The sequence below is a fragment of the Girardinichthys multiradiatus genome, chromosome 4 (genome assembly GCF_021462225.1).
Source record: "Girardinichthys multiradiatus isolate DD_20200921_A chromosome 4, DD_fGirMul_XY1, whole genome shotgun sequence".
Classification (NCBI taxonomy): Eukaryota; Metazoa; Chordata; class Actinopteri; order Cyprinodontiformes; family Goodeidae; genus Girardinichthys; species Girardinichthys multiradiatus.
The window spans coordinates 35,375,338-35,390,523 of NC_061797.1; the positions used below are offsets into that span (position 1 = coordinate 35,375,338).

Here is a 15,186-nt window from a genome sequence, read left to right on the forward strand (position 1 = left end):
GACCACGTTGCTCTTCAAGTCTGTGCTATGGACCATTGCAGCCTTGGAAAAAACTAGGTCTGGACAGAAAATTCTGAAATTTTTTAGGGTCATATATATGTGTCGCTGCTTTTGCGTCAAGCTGCTACAGTAAAAATTATGTAACTTTGTAACTAATGCATATTAGGTAAATAAAAGGATATAGGGACTTCTATTTTTTCATCTAGTATGATTACATGATATTCTCTGCTGTAGATTTAATCTCTTTTTTTGTGATGGGGTGAAAAAATACAAGAATTTAATCCATATTTTAAATGAATAATTCTACCATTGTTCTTTCACGCACCTGCAGGTTGCACTGATAGAAAAACAAGCAAACATTGATGGTGGCTGTCATTATTTTCATGGATAAAACCCCAGAAAACAAAATATAAACCATATACAAAACACAGAAGGATATATGAATTTATAAACAATTAATCAGTACCATCCAGAAAATTATTTTTTGCTCTGGTAAAGGCATGATTCTACTGATAGTCTTGTGTGGACATATTGTCCAGATGGCCATTTGGCCTCACATTAGATTTTAAAATATGAATTATTTAATTCTCCCACATTCCTCTTACTCTGACTTTCACCCTCTGTGCACCACCTGTCATCTAATGTCCATCAGGAGAAGGTTGCAGATGTTATTGCTCGCTTCCGAGCAGCATTGTGGTATAGGAATAACCATTGGATCCAAAGCTGTGGACTTTTAGGAACCCAGCCAGGTAAGCAATTTATAGAGGAACTCAAACACTGACTTTTTCTAGGGACCGGTCTAATTATTGTGAAAACCAGGTACTGTATGCTGGGAAATGTGGTTGGAGTCATTGCTGGAATCAAAACAGGTGAGCATGAATAGCAGAAATTGCAAAAGCTGTGAGTGAGAATGGCTTCATGTGAAGGAGGAGCTGTAAATACTGCAAAGAAACACAGGGGAGAATAACTGATTAACACAGACACAGGGTAACACACAGATAAATGGAACTATATTTAAAGGGTACAAAAGAAACTGAGATAAATGACAAAACGCAGACATTTAAATTAAAATCCTACTGCTCATTAAGGTTGGTTAGCTGACTTTCATTCAACAGAATTAACCATATTATTTAACGTACTGTCTTTATGATGGTGTTGTACATTCTCAGGTGATCCAGAGTTAAATAAATCTATAAAACTGGATCACCACTATTGGATGGCATATGATTATTCCAAAACCACCAGACTATACCAAAACTGATTGGTTTTCAGAGTTAATTTTGTAATCTGTTAAATTTAATTGTTCATGCCATCCAGTTAAAAGACTGAAACCAAAAATTAAGTAAAACTGCAAAAACCTTTTTTTTTCAGTTTCCAAGCCTCACAATTATCTTTATTGTTGATGCTCCTGTGTTTACTAAAATCTAGGTTGAAACACTCACACAGGAATTACACTTTAGTGTATTTCTTCTGTACAGTAATTAAATATGTAAAGTTTGTTAAATTAACATTTTCTCCAGAAAACATTTATGCTTTTAGAGTTACTGGTGTTGCATAGTTAAACATTTTATTACTTATTCATTTTACATCTTGTTTGGCTGATCATAAGAAGCGGATATCTCCTGGAAATAGGCAATGTACAGAGAAACCACCTCACACAGAGCACCTTAAGAGCAGAAATTAAAGCTGGGGAGAAAACAAGTATGTGTGTAAGGAATATGTTTCAAACTGAAATGTCTGTAACTGATATTGTTCAAGAACTATTTTGGACTTGGGTGTGTCAGTAGAACAGGAGCAGCAGGAAACATCTCTGCTCTGTATCTGATAAGGAAGCTATTTTTATAGTCTCCTTGCACGCTGACCAGCGGTGCTGCAAAGCTAGGTTCCATTATATGAACTCATCATCAAACTTACTCATAAACCACACACATACCTTCCAGCTTCTGTCAGGTACAAAGATTTTATCTTTCTCTGATATGTGAACAAAGAGAGATCCACTCCCAACGGTAACCAGGACATGAAATGAAGAATAAGATAGGAGGAAACAGACAACGCAAGCATGTACGAATTATTCACACTTACGGCTTCACATAGGATGTTTTCCTTACCTACTGTTATTGTTATTGGAAGATAATTCCAGGAAAAACTGCAAAGCTGTGCAAACATTTTCCAAGAGAGAATTGAAGGTAGCTTTGATGACATTCATGTTAAGAGTGCCACTAAGTGAACATTATGCCTACAGAATAAATATTACTTTGAAATTAAGATCTTTGTGCTTGCCCCCATCATTGACATCCTAATCAGACGCCAAAATCAAATGCCGGAAATACTTACAAATGACTTCTTATCAGACAGACTTTTGACATTTACAAAGTTTCAATTAAATTTATGTCAAATTAAACATCTGAGGACCTAAACTGTGGAATATTAGGTTGTACAGAATAGTCATGTGTATTTAAAAAGATAAATAAGTAACTTGTGCTTCACATAAATGAGTTTCACATTCCATGATTTACTGCAGGTGCAGTTCACACATTGGGAAACTCAAACACAGAAAACATTTAAGCACCTGTGAGAAGTTTGTGAAGTAATAGGCACGGTCCTAACTCCTGTAATTAAATGTTACAACACAGGCAGTTGAGATTGTACACCTGTGGAATGGATTTTCCCCTGACATATTTGAAGTTCTGTTCAGTGCTGCTTTTACATCATGCAGATCTGTGGGAACTTTGAAGCTTAAGAGTTTTTGCCTGAGCACAGCCAAGGTTGTCTGTGTGTCTGTGTCTTATAAGGAAATGTAAGCATCTACTCAAAAGCTGCTGTGAGTGATGGTAAAGACTAAAATAAGGAAGAGACGTTAAGACAAACAAAATATCAGAGATTAGTTTTTAAAAGCATTTATTCCTTAAAGATAAATATGGAGTCTATAGCTGATAGAAGAAAGATTTACTGTGTCTCAAACAAGCAAGATCCACTCATTTAACACGCTGCCAGATGACCAACCAATCAATGTGAGCAAAATAATATTTTCATGACGGTCAATAGAGTGTTCCCTTGCTGCTCCCATAGAAATTAAGAGGGAATATAGCACCCAAACCTGTTCCACATAACCCCTGGAATAATGCCTATTGGACAGATGAGATTAAATTAAAGATATCTGGCCAAAATACACATGTGCCATGTGTGGAGAAAACCAAACACAGCATATCAGCACAAACACCACCTATCAACTGTAAAGCAGGTGGTGGAGGGCTGATGAGTTGGGCTTGTTATATATATAGGTCCTGCACACCTTGCAGTCATTGAGTTGACCATGAACTCTTCTATACAAAAAGGACACTAAACTAACATGGATACCTGCATAGCATGTTAGCACTAACTTTTAAAACCACCTTATGAACTGTAGTGGAAGGGAGATTTTTTTAGGCTTATAGGATATAGTAAACTCTCTGTACCAAAGTATACAAGAGTCAAGTATGAGGCCATTTGTCTTGTGACAACTAAACGGGACAATAAGAAAAACATAATAATAACACTATTTAATAGGTTTGCCCTCCCTCAAAATGTCACCTTTCAATAAAGCTCTTAAGAAAACCGTTCACCCATGAAAGGCCATTTCTGGTCCTTCAAAAGCACCCAACATATGACCTAATCATGGTCAAAGGCCAACCCAGAATAGAAATGAACTGTTGATTAATATGTAAATGTTATAATTATTTGGTCGTTCTTCGTAGCCGCTAGAGGTCGCCATTTGCCCTGCCTTTATTTCATCCACGCGCTTCTTCTCCTTCTTGCCGTTGGCTGAAGAGTCACGTGACACTGTTGTCAGGTAGCAGCATGGCGGACTCGCGTGTGGACCCTCTTCAAACATTACATCGCTTATCCAGCTAACCCCGCTGTGAGGAAACCATATTTACTGGCGGTGAAGCCCGACCACACGGCAGAATGGAGGAGGAAAACAAACTGCAGTTCCCGTCACTGCCCGCGACCAAGGAGGAGCTTCTGGTGAGAGTCCATCAGCCTGCCAAGCGTACACTGCCTCCGAGCAGCTAACCTAAGCTAACAAACAGCCGCTAACTGGGGCTATTTGTTTGACTTTGTGTGGATATGACAGAGTGTTATTGATATGCTAAACCCTGTTTGTGTTTCAATGCGTTGATGTTGCTGATTATCTTAACGTAATCAACACGGAGGAGCTAGCTAGCGTTAGCCACGTATGCACATATCGAAATTAAACTTGGATGAGTCGTTCCCTCAGGCTCTAAACTCGCTTGTATATTTTCCTGTTGCAGGACTGGGCTTATCCGATGAGGAGAGAAATGCAGGTATGTTAGATGACTATTTGGGAAATTCTCAAAAGTGTTTTACCCCTAAACATTTCATTTTAAGTAGCTAAAATGAAATGTACTTATTTATTTTATTTGTGTTAATTCAAATGTCCGCTATAACAACATACCTACTGTACACTGATCAGGCATAACATTGTGGCCACCTCCCTAATACTGTTTTGATGCCAAAAAGACTTCAAGACTGTCGAAGCAGGGATCCAGTAGAACCCTTCCTGAAGGTGTTCTGCGGTACCTGGAACCAAGACCTTTTAATCTCTGTAAAATGCAAGTTGGATTGGGCATGCTTATCCAACAAATCCCATAAATGCTCAGTTCGATTGAGATCTGGCACATTTGGTGGCAAACTCACCCCCCCACCCCCCCCCCCCCCCCCCCCCCCCCCCGTAGCGCTCCGTCTTACAGCAGATCTGAAGAAGCCTCTGACTGAAGACACTGTTGTTGTAGGACAGTCGCATAAAGAGGATGCTCAGGGTTCTCCATAATGTTCTTCATTTTATGAAGAATCCGTCTTTCAACAATGATCTTCAGAGGTTCCAGAGGAGTCCCCAGAACAGAACCAGCCTTTTTTATCAGCTTGTTGAGCTTTTTTAAGTCCCTGGCTCTGATGCTGCTTCCCCAGCAGATGATGGGAGAAGAGATCACACTTTCCACAACAGACTTGTAGAAGGTATGCAGCATCTTGCTGCAAACGCCAAAGAACCTAAGCTTCCTCAAGAAGTATAACAAAAATCAGAAATAATTAATTTAAATAAATAATTAAACAGTTATTGAACAAAAACTCCTTTATGTTTCTGTCCATGTAAATATCTTTATATTTTTCTTGTAGCTTTATATTTCTATCCATTTCACTTTATCTGTCCTCATCTATTTGTAGATCTCCATCTTTTTAGTTTTATTTTTCTCTCATCGATCTATGTCAGTTCTCAATCAGGATTAATTGCACTGTTGTGTGCCTGAAACGTTTGCATAAAGCACCAGGTAAATTAGAGTTTTGGTCCCTACGAGCTTCTATATGAGGGAATAAACCACCACAGTTGATTTCTTTTTTCTCTCCGCTCCGTGCTCTCCAGTGTCAAATAAATTTGACAAAATTAAGTCGTCGGAGGAAGGGGGACTACAAGGGGAACACTGACATTTCTCTATGTTGCCTCCCTTGGATAAAGGTAGGGGAAAGGCTGGTTCCTGTAGCAGAAGGACGTGCCTGAAAAATCTCCAAAGAAAGGCTTCCAGAAGGCATCCTGAGCAGAGAACGGACCACCTTGAACGGACCGGAGCAAAACTTGCATTACTGCATATATGTCAGTTTTGATTAGAGGAATATTTTCTGGGGCCTTTCTTGTAACCCTCTCCGTTTCCACAACAGCTACCAGGATAAAAACAAATTGCCAGGGTAGGAAGTTACCCCAGAAAAAGGCTCTGGCAGGATGTTAGTACTAGTTTTCCCGTTTTGTGGAGGAAGAAGCATTTTGAGTTGTGAGGCACTCTGCCGACAAGCAAGAATGGACTTACAGATACTTTGACCTTTGCATGGACTCTGCAGTGAAGTTACAGAAGTACTAAATTGGTGTGACAGAATCATCGGTTATAGCTTTATTTGCTGTAATCACAGGTTTATATTATTACAACAGGAGCCTCGCTCCCACATTCAGTGGCTGTACTAAAGATCCAATAAAATGCCTGCAGTAGGAGGAGTTATGGCTCACGGTCAGTGGATGTATTTACATGCATTTCCCTATTTTGGACCCCACAGAGGAACTACACACAAGAAGCAGCCCAGGTAAATTGGAACGTTCTGGGTCAAATGGTCAAAATGCAACTTATGAGCGTGTTTCCCAGGATTTAGACATTCAGCAACATCATTTATTTTCCCTATGGGATTAAAAAAAGTATTTTTGGAATTGAAATTGAAAGCGTCGGTTGGCTTGGACTGCACAGGCCAATCAGTGGTCATAATATTGTGCCTGATCAGCTTTTTGGCAGGACGATCCTTTAAACTTCTGTTAGGCTTGTTGCTTTAAGAGAGAATTGAATGTCAAAGCTTTTTCGGTTGCAGTCTGAATTTATTGCCGTCAAACAGAGTTTCCTTGTAAATGTGTCATTAAGAAACAGAAATATAATCCTAGCAGCTTTCAGACGGTGCAGCACAGCTCTGCTGTAGCATGGCAGCTAAAAAAATAAATGAAATGTAGCTGTCTTTGCTGATAGTGTGCCATTGTGTATATTTCTGTTCAGGAGATTTTACCAGGACTGTTTTTAGGGCCCTACTCTGCTGCAATGAAAAGCAAGGTAATACTAACAAGAATCATCCTCTGGTACTTGAATACTGCCACACCCAAAAGACAAAATGTCCTTTTTTGTACCACGCTCTGCTCTGTTTTGTCTTCTTCTAGCTGCCAACTCTTGAGAGACAAGGCATAACGCATATCATCTGTGTCCGCCAAGATATTGAAGCCAATTTTATCAAACCCAATTTCTCTCAGAGATTTAGGTAAGGGCTCATTAACATCATATGCTCAGAACACTACATGCTAATAGTTTGAATGAGGGAAAATAATTGCATACATGTGTTTCTTACAGATATCTTGTTTTAGATATTGCTGACAATCCAGTAGAAAATATAATTCGTTTTTTTCCTATGGTAAGTCACAGTTTAGGCTTGTACTTAGTCGAAAAACCTTTTGTTGACTCTAAGAGGACTGACCTTATTTACAATATACTGTCTTTTTGTAGACTAAAGAGTTCATTGATAGCTGCTTGGCGACAGAGGGTAAGGACCCTTGCTGTTTGTCCTTTTCTGAAATGTTTTACTGTTTAATCCAGAGTCCTTTGTCTTGCTCCTGTAGGAAAGGTACTGGTTCATGGTAATGCAGGGATATCAAGAAGGTGAGATGTATTCAGTTTCGGGCATAACATTGTTGCATGTGTATAATTTCAAGCCAAAACAACACAATGATGCACAAGGCTTCTACAGTAAAGGCTTGTCTCCAGAAATTCAAAAAGCAATTCAGAAACTAGTACAAATTACAATGATAATTTTGAGTATGGTTTAAAGCTAATAGAAAGAACATAATGTAGATTAGAATTTTAAATACATTTAAAAAGAGATTTTTAACTATTAGTTTTACATATCAGTAAAAAGTGGGTAGTTTTTTATTCAGAAAATGAAATTGAATCAATTCTGTCACCAACTATCTGAGCAACCTTATTATGTTTACTTCTTTTAGTGCTGCCTTAGTGATTGCCTACCTTATGGAAACATTTGGGATGAAATACAGGTAATTTGTGTTTTCTCTTATTGCAAAACCTTTAAGCCACCCAGCAGTTGTAACAAAACATTTATTGTTAGGGTTGATAATGCTATCAGAGTAATTTGGAGGCTGTGGTTGTAACTCCTTGCAGGGATGCATTCAGCTACGTACAGGAGAGACGATTTTGCATCAACCCCAATGTAGGTTTTGTCCACCAACTGCAGGTAAGATTGGGTTTCAGAGGAGGGGGGGGTTTGGCAGTAATTGAAGCTGCAGAAGTTTTTAAGAGCTGAATGAATGAAGCTGATCCATGCAGCTAGCTGGGATGTTGGTATTTTCTAGAGCTTAAGAATCTTTAACTTTATATGGTTATGATTAACTTGTCAATTTTAGGGTGTTGGATGTTGGTTAACCAAATGATTGCTGTTACTTTTATTATTTGGTCATTATAGTAAAGAGATTTTATTTGGATCTTTTTGCAGGAATATGAAGCAATCTATCTGGCCAAATTGACCATTAAAATGATGTCACCGATGCAGCTGGGCAGGTCGTTCTCTCTACAAGCTGGGATGCCAGGTTTGTCCAGGATTAACTCTTCCCCCATCACTGCTTTCTAAAACTGGACCAGTGCTGGTAAAATATTTGTTCAGGTCTTTGCTTAGACGAGCTGTGGTGTCCAGAGTTTTTGTCAAGCGTGCCAAAGTTTTTACATTTAAAGTACTTTCTTTCTATTAAAACTTTCATTATTGTGATTTTTTTTTTCACTTGCTCAAGAGTACAATGATTTTAAATAAGACATAAGTATTCTGGTTTTTCTACAATACAAGAGGGATGCTCTGTTAAAAGAATATTCGTGATTGGTTGGCAGTTTCATTTGGGACCATTTCTGTAATATTTAGTTATTCTGTTTGTGGCATCTTCACAGGAAGCCGCAAACGCAGCCTGGAGGAGGATGAAGATTTTGGAGCAATGCAGGTCACAGCAACGCAGAACGGCTGACTTTTTACGGACTTTAAGCTGCGTGGCACAGTGCACTCTTTTTTTCTTTCGTGTTTTTTACATTTTTAATAGGATTAAAAATGTAAATATTTGAAATTTTTCTAAGGGGATGGGAAAGAGGGTGGGAGGACTTACTCATGTCTGAGACATGGAGTACTGTTGAACAATGGTCAAATTGGATTGCTGTTATTTTCTGAGCAGAATGCACTGATGGGAGTTTGTTTTTTTTTTGCAGTTTTATAGTATTTAAGCATTTTGCATTTGCAGCGGGACAGTATTGCAATAATGCACTTCGAATACTTGAATTAGTGATCTGATAGGGGATGTCTGCAAAAGGCAGTGGAGCCAAGATGTCGCCCAGCAGAGGACATGAGGAGGAGCTATGCCTTTATATCGGGAGTAATAAGGTCGTGAACTAATAAGGCTTAATGTGTGGCACAGACAAGAACAGGAAACTGCTAAACACTGCTCAATAAAAATAAGTCCTGAGTACTGTACAAATGTATCCATTATTGATGTAGTTCTACATTGCGTGCTCAACATCTGTTTTTCAAGAATTGGTGGACAGCAACATTTTTCAGTAAAAAAAAAAAAAGTTTACCATTTATTCAAACCTTTATGCTTACTTAGTGAGCATGTTTATAAATGTGTGGAAGATTATTAAAGTGATGCTGATTAGGTTCACACACTGATATACATTTAGTTATTTCTGCTAATTTTGATGATCATGGCTTACATCTATTAATAATTAAATACCCCTAAATTCTGGATGTCAGAAAAATATGCAAGAAAAACAGATTTTTAATGCATGGAGTCATGGAGAAGATTGCTGACTTGACAGTTGTGAAATAAAAAAATTGGCTTCTCACCACTTTAGTTGCAGATTTCATGCATGTCATTTACTGTAGGGAAGCTAAACCATATTTGTAAATCTGCATCCTGTGAATTTAGTCATGCAGTAGTTCGCTGATAGAAAGGTAACTTCCTATAAAGCTGATCTGTTTTTGGGTAATATCACAGCAGAAAAATGTGAGAAATGCAATAGATCCTAGAATATTTTATTAGATTGACATTTGGAAATAAGTTATTTTAAATATGTTCCCCAGAATAAAGATAATTATAAAACTTAACTACAAAATCTTAAATAAAAATGAATTTACACAAATCACTTGATTCTTCTTACAAAATACTTAACCCTAGATCCAGTTGTTACCGAATAAAAACAAAAACCTCATTAAATCATCACTACTGCCTCTTAAATGTTTTTTTTTTCCCCATCCACTATAAAAAGTTAAACAGTCTTCAGGTATTTGAAACTTAATTCAAGGTGTCCCACAACAAAACTGATCAAGAAATGGACAAGAAAAAAAAAAACAACTGAAAAGTGAAACCAAAACACCCAGATCTCATGGTAGTTCCTCATGAACATCAGATAAAAAGAGTTGCTTTTATTTGGTGGAAGAAAACTATAGTGTTAGATTGAATTGTTCAATGTGAATATGTGGCTTGAAAGAATGATGGAAAAACCACTGGTTTTAGCTGATGTTTTTTTCCATACGGCAAGAGCCAAATGTAGTGTTTTTACCAACAGTAGCGTGGCAGTCAAATTATGCCTATTATCCTTTTTATACTCAACAATTACTCCTTATTTATGAGAATATAAGATAATACATTTGCAGGAACTGGCAATTATCTCTTTAAGATGAAAGAAAGAAAAATAACAGCAAATACCCACCCTGGTGAGGTAGCAGCAGTTACCAAAGGGTCGATTATTATGTCAAACAGCTTCAATGAACCGAGACGTTTACTGAAGAAACCAAGATGCCTTGTCAGGTAAGATTCAACATCAAACCAAATTCCCAGGGGAGCACCCCCATCAGTGCATAAGACCCTTATAAGTGCTGATGTCAGATGTAAAAATGGTCCATGCCCCAAGAACTGGGGGGTGTTTAAAGCTGCAGGTCTCAGTCGAAGAATCGCAACTGCATGTAAGTCTCGTCTGAAGCGCCATAGCCAAATTTTTCGTAGAAAGCCACGTTTTTGGGAGCACATTCCAGGGTGGTTTTATAGCAGTTCAGTGATTTGCTGAGAAGAGAAAGCGTTGATAGTAACCTGTAAGAAAAGAGAAATTATATAAACAGCGGTTCTCAAATGTCTAATCACCTCAGTTAAAAACATCTAATATAAAAATGAGACTATGATAAATCAATTCAAAACTTTTTCCACGTATGTGACATTTATCCTGTACATTCCATCTGAAGCACAAACATAGCCTACCACAGCTTGTCGGGGTAATAATTGCACACTCCGACTGAGGACATCTCTTGTCCAGCTTCCCTAAGTGATGACACATTTTCTTTTTGAATTCAGTTCTGAACTCTGGCTCGCCCAGTCCAAAACTCCTCTTGTGAAGTCCTGCTTGTGTTCATTTGGATCTGTGTGGTCTAGTGGACACCTGAAGGTTTTAGTTCAAAACTTACAGGCATTTGCAATATTTGTTCATATTCTCATCCACCTTGAAAAAAACTCCAGCTTCATCTGAAGAAAAGTCACCCCAGATTATAATGCTGCCACCACCATGTTTCACTGTGGGCAGGGAGTTTTTCTTGGTGACGTTCAGTGTTCTTTCTGTGTCATTTCACGTTCGTGTTTGGTTGCATCAGACTGCAACACAAGTTTGAGGGAAATTATTACGAGCTATGTCTTCCAACTCTACTCTTTTGTCCAGACACGGGGAGAATACAGAAGTGTGTTTTTACATGTGAAAACACAACCAGTATCTGGCAGAAATCCGTGTAGCTCCATCAGTTCTGCTGTCAGCCTCTTGGAAACCTCCCTCACACCTTTTTGTCTTGTGGTTTTTTTTTTTGTTTTTTTTTTAAATCAACTTTGGAAAAACGCCCAGTTTTTCAGAATGCCACCGTCACTCCACGTTCATGTTAAATGTCACAGTGTATGTGGAAAACGTTTCCACAAAAATTAGATATTTTAACAGGGTTGTGCACACATTAGAAAGCCACTATTATGTTCTTATTACTTACGTCATTTCTTAAACGTCTAGTTTCACTAGAGTTTATTACACTGCTACTACAGCAGTAAAACATTAAGGCAAATATGGTTTTCCTATAACCTATGTATAAAAACTTTGTGCATACTCACAGTTTCCCGATCTGCTTCCCTCTGCACTCGTCACTGACAACCACCTCTTCCACTCGGCCCCTCTACAAACAAAATAAGGCAGAAGATCTTCATTTCGCTCATTTTCAGAATCTGATGTTTTTACAACGTGAACTATATTCGTCTTCGTTTTCAGAAAACAAATGTAAATGTATATTCCTCTTACGGGTAGAAAACTAAGCCGACTAAATACTAGGCTTCTTATTATCAATGCCTTAATGTGTAACTAATTAAAGTAACTGGCGATAAGGAGAATCTGAAGAGATAATGGTTCTGTACCTTGGCACAGGAGTGAATAAATTTGTGTTCAATGATCAGCGTGGCTGTGGCAATGATTTGTCCCAGGTTTGTATCCTCCACAACGACAACATAGTAGTCTCCTGTTGTCTTCATATGCTTGAACTTACCTAAAAGTGAAAGAAAAAACAGATCAGCTTTCTAAAAGGTCACTGCTTTTTCCTTGTTGGTTTCCCCTTTAGTGTGTTTTCTACAATGTGCACGATAGTATTTATATTGTGACTACTATGCTGCACTTTCTCAGGAAAACTGGAGCTGGTTTCTTATGTCCGAGTTTTGATAACTGTTTCGTCTAAACTTGCCTGAAATCACAGTAGTGTTTAAAACTTATTCTCACTTGTTTTTTTTGTTTTTTTCCTTTTTAAAACCAGTTTGCATCTTTGCTGAATAAAAACCTACTTTCAAAAGTTAAGAATTATCTTGTGATTTAACTTGTTTTGATTTATTATACAGATGCACCTCAGTAAATTAAAATACCGTCAAAGTGTTAATTCATTTAAGTAATTCAATTGAAAGAGTGAAACAGTATAGAATTAATCTATAAAATATGAGTTTAAGTTTGTTCATTTTGATGGTTATGACTTACAGCTAATAAAAACCTAAAATTCAATTTCACAGACATTGCTGGCCTACCTAAGACTGTCAATGTACTATACAGTACACGCACCCAATACTGGGTCAGGGGGTCTTTTATCAGGAATTATTGCATCAGTGCGGCATGGCATGGACCAGATCAGCTGAAAAGTCTAGGATTCTTATTTTGCCGCACTAGTGGCCTTTATTTTGTAAGTTGACCAACAGAAAATGGGATGCAGAGAGAGGGAAAGACATGCAGCAAATGCCAGCGGGCCAGGACTCAAACTTGTGACGGCTTCGTTGAGGACTGTAGCCTCTGTACATGGATCGCACGCTTTACCTGCGACGCCTGACGCTACGGTTCTTTAAGAGCTTTTTACAAGTGAATCGTTGAGTCTGGTGTCGTTTGCTGTATGTTCTTTTTGTCTCTGTTGGGTTGTTTTTGTAGCTTGTTCTTTATCTACCACACTTTTTCCTTCCACTAAACTTTTTATTACCATGCTTGCATACAGCACTCAGAACAGCCACCTTCTTTTATGTTTTACCCTCGTTATGGAAGGTGTCAATAACTGTCTTCAGGACAATGGTCATCCCGTGATTGTGTGGGCCCTCACATTTCTGTACTGGTCAAATAAAGTTTTCTAATTTTCTAAATGATATTTGGATTTTTACTACCTGTAAGTTGCAATATACAACACTGTGTGTAATCAATCTATATAGTATATGTATTTATCTGAAATGCTGAAATAAATACAACTTTTCAAAGAAATTCTAATTTATTAATATACTCTTGTATGTGACAATATTGTAGATGTAGGCTTTAATAAATTGGAAAATGGCAGCAGGATCCGCAGTCATAAAAACTTTGAAGCACCCGATATTAAAGATTATTTGTGGTTAGTAAAATTATGCTCTAATTATCTTGCAGTATTAAGTGTGACTTACTGACGAACTGCTCCAGTGTGACCTCGCCTGTCTTCGTAAGTTCAGATAAAATTTTGAAGAACCCTGGATATAAAAACAAAAACGTCAATTCATGAATGAATTAAAAACACACTGCATGTCTAGAAAGGTCTTTCGATTCTTATGTAAACAGAGGTGTGAAATCAGTCATCCAGACTCACCTCTATTAAAATCCGCTGTACAAAGCGGCCTGAGCACCAGGTCATCTCCTGGGCTGGATGGTGAAATCGGGGGAGAGAAGGGCACAGTGTTGCTGTTCCAGTCCAACTCCCGAAGCAAAGAGGGATCAAAAAGTGGAGACTCGTCCAGCAGCATTCCACAATCTCTGTCTAAGAAACAGACAGAAATAAAACTGAATGTATGGTTTGAAAAACAAAACCCTGACAGGCTCTTCTTAAATGTAATTGTTAAACACTCATAGATGTCAATTTGTTCAGCCTAGTCAGTGAATTTATTTGCTCTGAGTAACATAAAACATTTTCAGGCTGCAGAGGTTGCCAAACAAGCCAATCGAGATTACACAGTCACACCCACTAATACATTATAACACATCCTTTTACAGAATGACGTAAAAGGATGAAGTCAGGTTTCCAGGATTGGAGATATAGTCCATGGTGTTTAATATTTAGAGTGTCTCATCCCTCACAAACCTTCTCACAGACCACATGGCCGCTTTAGCCCTGTTCTAAATCGAGTTTCAATGCGATTTTACACTTTATAGCTCTTAGCCGAACCGTGAGGCAAAACAGATAAGTATGTACTTGCGTGAATTGTTAACTGAGAGCGAAGCTATCAGCAACATTTCATATCCTTGATAAGGTAACGCATACATTGATATAACAATTTAAAAAAACTCAAATTTGTTAGCTTTCGGTGACTTTTTTCCTAACACGTACATGAGGATCTAACCGATCCATTTTCAGAAGCTTTTCGTTCCTAACGTTCAAGAAACGGTTGATAACCGAGCAGGACTCGTTTGCTTACCAGTGAAAAGCCCAGAGAGATACCGTCCAGGTGAACTTCCGTGCGGAGATAACGAACAGGAATAAGCGTTAGTTCTGAATGAGGCTGGGCTACATACTTACGCAGAGCACCGTGGGTGTTTTGGCCGCCGCTTCCGCCCAGCAGCAGCTCCGCTGTATGACGTGGCAAAGATGCTGAGGCGGTGGGAATTATGGCTCTTCGTTTGGGATCCGCTTCATTTGGCTCAGCAGAAGAGTCGAGTCAGATCAATTAATCTCTGGCGGTGGGTGAACGTCTAGTCATGCTTTCACATGAAAATGATAAATTGCAAATGGAAAACGTTTACATGATCTTCGATTCATCTAGATACCACAAATAACATTAAGCATTTAATGTGCATTTTTGAAACAAAATGTTGGATTGTGTCCTCAATGTAGAACAGAATTTGAGAATATTTTGCCAAAGATAGATACATTAAAAAAAAATTATTTTTGACTCATGGATATCAGCCAATATATATATATATGACTGACCGTATTTTTTTTTGTAACCAAAAAATACAGCAACAGTAGCAGCCACATATGAGGGAATACTCTATGGTTCTTACAGCTGGA

At 38.1% G+C, this 15,186-nt stretch overlaps 2 protein-coding genes across 3 annotated transcripts; one reads left to right on the forward strand and one right to left on the reverse strand.

Moving 5' to 3' along the window:
- Positions 1–3,807: 3,807 nt before the first annotated feature.
- Positions 3,808–9,093, forward strand: styx (serine/threonine/tyrosine interacting protein). The gene is made up of 11 exons (XM_047363971.1): positions 3,808–4,005; positions 4,293–4,325; positions 6,582–6,635; positions 6,740–6,837; positions 6,927–6,987; positions 7,080–7,116; positions 7,193–7,232; positions 7,574–7,624; positions 7,749–7,821; positions 8,080–8,173; positions 8,523–9,093. Exons 1-11 carry the CDS (start codon positions 3,946–3,948, stop codon positions 8,594–8,596), a joined length of 675 nt encoding a protein of 224 aa, XP_047219927.1. The 5' UTR covers positions 3,808–3,945; the 3' UTR covers positions 8,597–9,093.
- A 544-nt stretch (positions 9,094–9,637) lies between these two features.
- gnpnat1 (glucosamine-phosphate N-acetyltransferase 1) lies at positions 9,638–14,846 on the reverse strand. Of its 2 annotated transcripts, none has more exons than XM_047363974.1 (6): positions 14,695–14,846; positions 13,771–13,938; positions 13,592–13,654; positions 12,053–12,180; positions 11,756–11,817; positions 9,638–10,708 (listed from the first exon to the last, which is right to left on the reverse strand). In XM_047363974.1, the coding sequence occupies exons 2-6, from the start codon at positions 13,922–13,924 to the stop codon at positions 10,561–10,563; spliced, it is 555 nt and encodes a 184-aa protein (XP_047219930.1). In that variant the 5' UTR covers positions 13,925–13,938; positions 14,695–14,846; the 3' UTR covers positions 9,638–10,560. The 2 variants fall into 2 exon arrangements, with proteins under 2 accessions (XP_047219930.1, XP_047219928.1); XM_047363972.1 differs by having other exon boundaries at positions 14,594–14,764.
- Positions 14,847–15,186: the final 340 nt, after the last annotated feature.

What these genes read in the sequence shown, in the direction of transcription:
- styx (XM_047363971.1), top strand. Translation starts at nt 3,946, where the DNA reads ATGGAGGAGGAAAACAAACTGCAGTTCCCGTCACTGCCCGCGACCAAG. An exon ending in CGATGAGGAGAGAAATGCAG is followed by an intron (nt 4,326 to 6,581) that starts GTATGTTAGATG and finishes ATTTCTGTTCAG; the next exon opens with GAGATTTTACCAGGACTGTT. An exon ending in ACATTTGGGATGAAATACAG is followed by an intron (nt 7,625 to 7,748) that starts GTAATTTGTGTT and finishes AACTCCTTGCAG; the next exon opens with GGATGCATTCAGCTACGTAC.
- gnpnat1 (XM_047363974.1), bottom strand. Translation starts at nt 13,924, where the DNA reads ATGCTGCTGGACGAGTCTCCACTTTTTGATCCCTCTTTGCTTCGGGAG. An exon ending in TACAGCGGATTTTAATAGAG is followed by an intron (nt 13,655 to 13,770) that starts GTGAGTCTGGAT and finishes TTTTATATCCAG; the next exon opens with GGTTCTTCAAAATTTTATCT. An exon ending in TTATTCACTCCTGTGCCAAG is followed by an intron (nt 11,818 to 12,052) that starts GTACAGAACCAT and finishes TTTTGTTTGTAG; the next exon opens with AGGGGCCGAGTGGAAGAGGT.